Source organism: Protopterus annectens, chromosome 5.part0 (genome assembly GCF_019279795.1).
Source record: "Protopterus annectens isolate FY-2018-M chromosome 5.part0, PAN1.0, whole genome shotgun sequence".
In the NCBI taxonomy this organism is placed as follows: domain Eukaryota; kingdom Metazoa; phylum Chordata; order Ceratodontiformes; family Protopteridae; genus Protopterus; species Protopterus annectens.
Window position 1 is genome coordinate 1,620,138,877 of NC_056735.1, and position 9,630 is coordinate 1,620,148,506.

At 41.9% G+C, this 9,630-nt stretch overlaps 1 protein-coding gene across 3 annotated transcripts in view; it reads right to left on the minus strand.

Moving 5' to 3' along the window:
- Window positions 1–9,630, minus strand: part of CCT8 (chaperonin containing TCP1 subunit 8) — a 1,023,638-nt gene that overhangs the window by 786,143 nt on the left and 227,865 nt on the right. For all 3 annotated transcript variants that reach the window (XM_044071397.1, XM_044071395.1, XM_044071396.1), the window contains exon 6: window positions 5,871–5,932. In XM_044071397.1, the coding sequence (XP_043927332.1) occupies window positions 5,871–5,932 (62 nt within the window). The remainder of the gene's footprint in view (window positions 1–5,870; window positions 5,933–9,630) is intronic.

Here is a 9,630-nt window from a genome sequence, read left to right on the forward strand (position 1 = left end):
ACTGGTACCAGGCATTTTGTGAAGACCCTGGGTGCAGTAGATAAGCCAAAGGGCAGTGCAGAGAATTGGGTTGAACCTGCAATGAAACGGAGGTATCTTCTGCAATTTTGTCTGACAGGGATATGCAGGTATGCCTCCTTGAGGTCCAACGTTACTAGCCAAGCTTTCTTTCCCAACATGGGAAGAAGCTGCTGTAGTGTTAGCATCTTGAATTTGGGTACTTGCAAGAAGGTGTTTAAGATTGAAAGGTCCAGAATGGGTCTCCAAGCATTGTCCTTTCTGGGGACTAGAAAGAGCCTTGAGTAAAATCCTTGGCCTTGCTCCTGTGTAGGTACCAGTTGAATAGCTCTCATGTCCATGAGAGCTGTAATTTATTTTTGTGCCTCTGCCCACTGATTTTGTGGCAGGTTTGGCATTCCTTTTATCCTTGGCAAGGTGTGGTAATGGAACCTGTATCAGTGTGAGATAATGTCTAGGACCCATTTGTCTTTTGTGACTATGCTCCAGTTGTCTGCAAAAAGTGCTAATTTTCCTCCCAAGGGAGCTGCCAAGAGGGTTTTGCTTGGCAGTTTGAGGTACGAGTCATTGTGTTTGCCTTCTAGTGGTTTGGGACCTGTCTTCTCTTCCCTTCTGTGTTGTAGTGCCCCATTGGCGAGGTTTGTAAGGGATTTGTGCCTGTCCTCTGCCCCTTGGGCGCCTGTATTTACCACTCTGTGGTCTTGTCAGAAGCTGGAAAGGACCAATTTTTGTTGGCCAATTTCTGCTGAAGCGTGGGGGCTGTACCTGTAAGGCATAGATTTTGCCTTATCCTTCATTTTCTTTAAAACCTCCTCTGCTTTAACCCCAAATAAAACTTCCTGCTGTAAGGGTGCATCCAGTAACTTTACTTTAACATGATCAGGCAGAGATTGTTCCTTTAACCAAGCATGCCTACGTATAACAGACCCAGTAACAGCTGCTCTAGAGGAAGCTTCCATGGCATCAAAACCACATTGTAAAGTATTTTGCCCACCTGTTCAGCTGCATGCAGCAGATCTTGCATTTCCCTGAATTCAGACTGTTGAGGGTGCGTGCCCATCTTTTGTTTTATTGGAGATATTAGGAATTGCTGGTATTTAAGCATGTGAAATTGACAATTTAGTGCTCTCATAGCTAGAGTAGTTGAGGTGTAAACCTTCTTCCCCCACCTATCTAGTGCTCAGGAGTCCCTTTCTGAGGGTACAGGATTTTTAGCCACAGAAGAGTCAGACACTATAGTATCTATCTGGGTTGGCTGGAGCAGGAGGCAGAGAAACTGGATTTAGACTAGATTCTAAGAAGACATCATCCACTATGTCCAAAACTGGGGGGATAGCAAGTGGTCTGTGCTGGGGGAGTAAAAGAAACTCTCGGAGCCTTTTCTTTGAGTCAGAGTAGTCCTGACCTTCCCAGTGGAAATGTTCCCTCATGGTGTGTAAGGTTTCCCCAAAGGAATAGTCTTCAGGGGGAGAAGCTGAGGGAATGGAGTCTTCAGCATCAGAATCTTCATAAGGGGGAAAGGAGTAATCCTGTTCCTCAGAGGAGCCTGAGGAAGCAGACACCTGATCAGAGGAGGCATAATCCTCCTCTTGTCTAGGCCTTTTGTCGGGGGGGTGTTGGGAACCCCTGATCAAAGAAATGAAATCTTCAGCCATTTTAAGCATCTGTTTCTTAGGCATAGGGCCTTGACCTGGAGACTGAAGTGTAGGCTTTTTTGGTTTTAGAGGAGTCTTAAGCTCAACATAAGATTTTATGGTGAGGGTAGTCGGTCTGAATACACCTTCAGAAACCGAAGGTGTTTCTGCAGCACTGGCTTCCGTTACTGCAATGTCATTGGTAGGGCCTAAGGAAAATGGCTGCGTCGGCCTAGAAATCTCTGCTGGGGGATCCGATGCGGTCTGGGGATCCAATTCAGGGGTAGCGAGGGGCTGCATAGGCGCCTCACTAAAAACCGGAGAACCGGCAACCGGGCCAGCCGAGGCCTCGGAGTCTGGCTTGGATCTACGCTGCCGGTCCTTATCCTTGCGTTTTTTATGCACGCTGGTAGTCGGTAGCTCAGATGGCATAGTGTAATTAAATTTTCTACCGAAGTAGTGTCATGCGAAATCAAAGCAACGCTTTATAGTCCGCTTATTGAACCTAGCACAAAACCGACAACCAGTGACGTCGTGGTCTGGGCCTAGGCAAGGTATAACAAAAGAATGAAAGTCCTTAAGAGGTATTTGCTTCCCACAAGAAATGCAATTGTTAACGTTTTCTGACATCGGACTGAGGCAAGAAAAGGTTCCCCAACAGGGTACTTAGCTTTGAAGACTTCGGACTGAAACTCGATTCGAAAATCTCAGGTGTCGGCCGACCAGCACTTGCGAACAGCTTCTGCTTCGGGCATCACGCGGCAAGAACGACTGAAGAAAATGGTGTCGGATGCCTCTGATATACCTCTGGCATGCTTGACGTCAGGGAAGAAGCGACCGCAACAGACGCCGGACCAAGACTTTGGAATTCGTGCCGACTGCAGGACCGCCTGACGGCAGGATAACCCAAGTGTGAGGACTGCAGCAGGGTAACACGATGAACATCACCTCAAACAACAATACAATAAAAGAACGGCAAGCAAAACAAAACCCCAATGGGGCACTTGCGTGCAACAGCTTGCTGAACCAGCAAAGGAACAGGCCTTCAGAATGATGATCAAGAAACGGCATTTGAACTGGCAGCAAAGAAGTTCTAAGGGTGGTACATCTGGACATCACCTTTATGCCTTGTGCTACATGAGCAGCAGACAGATGACATATGGTGTACCTTAAAGCAGCCTAAAGGCTTTGGTATACTGGCCGGACATCAGGCCACCCTTGGCAATCCCTAGTGTAATGAATACTGCAACAGTGAAATGGAAGGACATCTGTCATTACAGCAATTTTGCAACTGATGTTGGGAGTTTCAGCTCTACATCAATAAGACAAGAGTCCCAAATTAAACCTCTAGGATGGTTAACAGCATGTGGCAGCTTGAAAGTCCACTCTGGATCTGGAGTGACTATGTAGTTTATAATGCTTAGCAAAAGTATTCAGCAGTGCCAAAGTTGCAGCTGTGCAAATGTCAGACACTAAAGTGTTTCTAAAAAAGGCTTGTGAGGTAGCCCCAGCTCCAGCTCTTATGTGCATTACAGGCGTAAGACAGAAGAATGCCTTTGGTAACAGAAAAGGATAAAGCCTGAAGAACTTAACCCACATATTTGCATGGGGGTGCAGAAAAGAAATATCTGGCAATCATTCCTTACGGATTTCGTTCTAAGCAGAATCTCAGTTCATGGACACCTATTCAACCCAACAGATACTTATCTAAACTGGAGTAACATGAAGAAAAAAAAAATTGGAAGACCTACTGACTGCTTGCAATTACATTCTATAAAAGTAATATGCATGAGGGATTGGCTTGTAAAGCAATCCTGCCCATGTGAAAGATGATATGGGGTGGATAAGCACACAAGGCCTGCCACTCGGGAACCCTTCTTGTTAAAAAAAATTGCCACAAGAAACGGAGCTTCGAGTTTTCTAAAAAAAAAAAAAAAAAAAAAAAAAATAAGCTTGTTGATAAAATAAGATCAGCTTTTCTAGAGATACAGAACCCCTGGGGAAGAGGAAATTTACCAGGAGGACACCACAGAATAGTTCTGCTAAAGAAAGTCTTTCAAATCCAAGCAAGGCAAAAGATGGAGGAGTTCAAGCCTCTATGGAAATTAGAAATGGCAACTAAATAAATTTTAACTGAGCAAAACTTCAGACCTGCATCAAAGACAGAGGCAAGATATTCTAATACATTCAGTTTAGGGGCAGTGAAAGGCAGCTCCAGGTCTGAAGCCACAGAACCTACACTATCAGAAGGAAGGGAGGCATGGGGAGTCCTCCACACTGGAGTGTCACTGTCAAAGCAAAATGCATTTTTTACTTACCTCACACATAAGGATACAGCAGCTGTGAGGATGCATTCCTCAGCGAGTATGAAAATAACAAACAATCTGTAGTTATACCTACTCAGTTTAATAGAACCTTACAAACAGTATAAAGGCCGATGACTGATTAGCCATAAATTATGTACCCAAACTCAAACTTGCTCAGCAATACCCATATTTACAGGGACACAAGAGAATGAAGTATTTAGGAGGAAAGACTAAAAACGCTTCTATTATGGATGCTAAGAATATGTGGGCAGAAACTGAGAATATAAACACAAAAAACAAGAAAATGGAAGCTCTTGTTTATGGATATGGATAATAAAATACAGCAATGAAAATCCTTTTAGTCCCTTTAATTTCATATATGAATCACACATTTTTTATCACCAGAGGAGAAGTTATGGACAATACTTACTTAATAAAAGAGTTGAAGGAATTTAACTAGGAGGAAAAGAAGACAAGAGTTACGTGGGATAAGTTGATCCTTCCCGAAATAAGGTGAATTAGGACTACCTGATTTGAAGTAATATTTTAAAGCTACTCAGTAAAGGCTCATATACGTAACATAAACAAAAGGTTATAATTCAAAATGTAAAGGGATGAGGATACAGCAGGAGGGAAGTTCAAGAAATAAAGAGTGGGAATTTGAATGTAGATCTTTAAGAATAACAGCAGCCATACAGAACATTCATAAAACAGCAGAATGTAATTCTAAAAACTAAGCCAACACGAGAATGGAAAATGATTCTGCCAACAGGGATGACTGCAAGTGGGGTTACAGAAAACAGGCAAGGGGGATGGAATTTACAGGAGAAAACTGGCAAAGGAATCAAGATACTGGGAGCAAATAACTAGAAAGGGAAAGGTAAAAGGGGGGTGAGGCCAAGAAGATGTCTGGACTGCACGCTAGAGACTGCTTTCCCTACCAGGGACTGATATGAGACACAGGCAAAGGGAACAAGGGAATCTTAAGTGAAAGTTCTGCTCAGATGGGGTTTTAAAGTTTATTCTACAACACAAGCTTCTGTTAAAAAGGGATAATTAGTAGGGCTTGTAAAATATTGTCCAACTGAGAATCAATCAGAAGAGGTTAGAAAAGATTGCGAAGAGAGACTGGAAAAGCAATTTACAAGAGAACAATGGGACGACATATGTATGGCTTCCAAGTATGCAACCAAATCCAGAAAAAAAGATTTAGGATTTTTGCTTGGAAGTGTTTGCACAGGTATATTTTATACTCCAAGGAGACTTTCAAGATTTTTTCATCTGGTAGAAAGCAAATGCTGGAGGTGTGATGGGGAAGAAAGAGGCAACTGGAAGCATGTATTTTGGGAGTGTAATGAGTTGGCAGATTTTAAAAACTTCCTATAGAGTACTCGGACAGAAATACTGGGTAAGCAAACTGCTAAAATTAAAAATCTGATTCTTTTTGAGGTGGGACACAGAACTGAATTGCCTAGATATATAGTAAGGCATTATTAAGTTTAATTAAGTTAGCTGCCAAAAAAGTAATTATAAGAAAATGGAAATCAAAGTCAAAACCAACTGTATGTGAAGTACTGAATGTTACAAATATAAAAAAGATGAAACTGTAAGAGGGATCTTTTGTGATGGGAAGGAGCAAATTACATAGAAATATGGAAACAATACATGCAGAATAACGTTCAAGAGGAGGAAAAGGGAAGGCAGGAAATTCAGCAATTTATGTAGTGTCGAACTGATGATAATTGCAAAGAAAAAATATGTGATGTACATGGATGTAAATGGAAAAATGTTAGTGTTTTTTTTCTGTTAATGTATGCTCGTCTGTCTTAAATGATAATTTAATAAAGGTGTTTAAAAATATATAACTTATCATCTCTACCATGACAGTACCAAATGTAAAAGCAGAACATACCAGAATCTTGCATACTCTGACATTATCCACATTGAAATGGCCAGACTCTGGAAAAATAGACACTACAAAAACAAAAAAAAAAAAATGAAATACATATCAGATTTTAAAACTTTCTATTACATAGAATACAAGTTCTGGCCAGCAACATAAAGTGCTAAAAGCATACACAAACTACTGGTATAAATATCTGCATTCCTTTGCCTAAACACCACTTGTACATGTAATGGGAAATGTTTCAAGTTCAAAATCTAAAGAAACAAAGTCCTACCTTAACATATTTAGAAAAGTAGGGCCATCCTTAAGGCCATGAAAAACAGTTATTACATAACACAAGATTTGAAGAGTAGGACCATCCTCAACTTGAACTAAAGCCACAGGCAAACAAAACATTCCAGGGTTAACTACCTTCCTTCCAGTCCAAAATGTATTGTGGAGCTGTCCCTACACATATTAGGAGTTAGTTGCAATAAGGTAAATAACAACAAAAAAAATGAAACAAGGTGGTGTGTGTGTGTGTGGGGGGGGGGGGGTGAGGGAAGGTGGATTTTAGCATTATCTTGCACAGATCTACTCTTCCAGTTCTAACATTACAGTAAGACCAGCACCTCATAAGAGAACGGCTATACTCTAACTCATAGGATACAGTTCTAAGCTCTTCCTAACGGGCAGTCTAGTGAAGACATACACTTGCTAACAGCAGTCTCTGCAGACCATCAGTTTGGGTTAGCACATCCCACCTGTAATGCTTTAATAATGGACCATGCAGCTGCTGCGCACACTCATCAAGAGCTGCATTTATGAAAAAAGTTATTGGAGTCGCTACAGCTCTATTACAGTGAGCCACAGGAATTTCAGGGCAGTGCTTACTGTATTTACACTAGTCTCTCTGTCCTGCCTGACAGCCTGTACAGCTTTCAGCTTTACAGAAGGTATTTCTGCTGACAAGGATAATGCCAGTGTCAAAGATGGGAACGTTGTAAGAAGGCACCTCAGCAGTGATGATACAATGAAACACGTGCTGAAAAATGCATCAGCCTTGAGATGAGCTGGGTCTAGTACTCCATCCTGTCCCATGACCCTGAAAGTGTCAACAAGGTAGTGGCAGAGAGCAGAAACATTGATCTTAAGATCACCATCAAGACAGAGATGCAGCTTCTGAATCAATACCAACTGCAAGGCTCCGGCTAAAAATACTGGAACAGAGACCAGCAAGACAGAGAGATGCTAGAGTCTCAACCACTGACACAGGTCCTAGCAGAGTTACTGTACTGGTCAGCATGAGCATCCCAGGGATCAAATCCATGGACTCTATGACCGAAGTGGAGATGTTTGGTGCATTGGGTCAGGGGAACAAACAATATCCCACTCCCTATTCCCTAAAGAGGAGGAGGAATGAGAAAGGAGCAAAAAAACACATTAACCACAAATCACTACATCCTTGTCACAATCAAAAATCAAACAGAAGTGGGAATTGGGTTTTGAATACAGAATAAGGCAAATCACACAAATGTTACTGCTACAGATTTAGACTAAGGCAAGAGAGAAATAGCTTTTTCAATGACTTTCGACACTTGCTTTAATTGGAAGTTACATAACTTTAAAACTACCTCACGTACTAGACAGGAGATTTTAAGCTACCTAACTACCTCAGCAGCAGCATGTCTGGAAGCCAAGGAAGGGCTCATTTCATATACATTTCTGTACTAAGACTTTTGTACAGCTGCAACTACCCTTAACTGAATGCAGAAGCAGAAAACTCCTACAAAAACAGAGGGTTTACAGGGATTGTGACTCTCACCTGAACAAACTGAGCACTTCAAAATGTGAAGTCCTTGGGAGGAATCATCTTCCCCAGAGGCAGATTTATGGAAACTGTACTCGGACTGGAAACCTTGAATGGGGACTACCCAAAGCAAGACAAGCAAAAGGAGAAAAAAAGGATCCCTTTTAAAGAAAGGGAAAAATGGCACAATCTAAACAAACCTACTTTTGTTCTTTAACTAAATAAATAGCATTATTCATTGAAGCTAACATTTAAGGGACAAGAAAGAGAAATTAAAGCTATGTCCAGAATTTGTAGCAATATTACACAACAGAATAGGCAACTGTCATTAGAATTCAGCCTAGGCCCAAGACACTGAAGAAAAGATTATGACATGACATTTTTTGAAGCAACTACAATAACAGTTCAAAACAGCAAATGAGGTACTCAAAGGTTTATAGGAATAAATAAAACTAAATTACTTAAAACCATGAAATTCAACCTTCAGAACTAAAAAAGCAGCCAGGGATTGTTTAGGTAATTCTCACACACGCGACATTATAGAACATAAAGAAGGCACTTAACCACATGGAAAGATCAGTAATACCAAAGGTCTTATTCTTATGTTATCAAGAATAAACCTAACCTTAGGATACCACAGGCATGGCATTAATACAAATGAATAATTAATGCAGCATTATCCAACTACTGCTTCCCAACTACAACAGAAAAATATCAGATCTGGACTGTGGTCCTGTGTCCGAGGAGGACACATGTGAGACCAAAAAAGGGAAACCACACCTGACGAGGCTAAAAAGGGGCAAGGAGGATAACCTTGCACTGCAACTGAAATGGTTTCTGAAGAAATGTGAAGATTACAGGCAAGGAGGGGAGATAAATGTAAAGGAGGCTGAAGGGCCAAACGTGAACCACAGCATCTCTCAGTGACTCTTGGGGGGGGGGGGATTAGGCCAAAGAACCTGTGGCACATGTTGGGGGGGGGGGGGGGCAAACAGATCACAGCAAGGTTGACTCCATCAATGGAAATCCTTTCAGCCACTGCTTGACTGACACCACTCATAAAGAATCATCATAGTCCTGCCAAATTTGTCAGCTAGCATGCTGGGATTTCCCCGGGATACAAAAAGCTATAAAAAAGCAGTTGGAGGAGATCATCCACTGCCACACACGCAAACACACACGCAAACACACACGCAAACACACACGCAAACACACACGCAAACACACACGCAAACACACACGCAAACACACACAAACACACACACACACACACACAAACACACACACAAACAAACACACACACACACACACACACAAACAAACACACAAACACACACACAAACAAACACACACAGCTTCCCAGCAACGGAGGTAGGGACAGAGTTCGCCCTTGCTTCTTGATGTACCAAATCACCGATATGTTACTTATTTGGACAGCAACTGTCCCTGGAGGAAGAGAGTTCTGACAAAGCTCACAATGTTAGGAGTACTGCCTCATCTCCAGGACACTGATATGCAAATTGGTCTCTCATGGGGACTATGTTCCTTGGGCCGTCCATCCCAAGAAATGCCACCCCCACCCCAAATGGGTGGTGTACGTGGTCACTGTGGCTACCAGGGGTAGAAACATGAAGGGGTATCTTTGACAAACTTCAGTGGACTGTATCCACCAAACCAGGGAATCCTTGCAAACCCAAGGAACCCCAGAGGCAGATTTATGGAAACTGTACTCAGACTGGAAACCTTGAATGGGGACTACCCAAAGCAAGACAAGCAAAAGGAGAAAAAAAGGATCCCTTTTAAAGAAAGGGAAAAATGGCACAATCTAAACAAACCTACTTTTGTTCTTTAACTAAATAAATAGCATTATTCATTGAAGCTAACATTTAAGGGACAAGAAAGAGAAATTAAAGCTATGTCCAGAATTTGTAGCAATATTACACAACAGAATAGGCAACTGTAATTAGAATTCAGCCT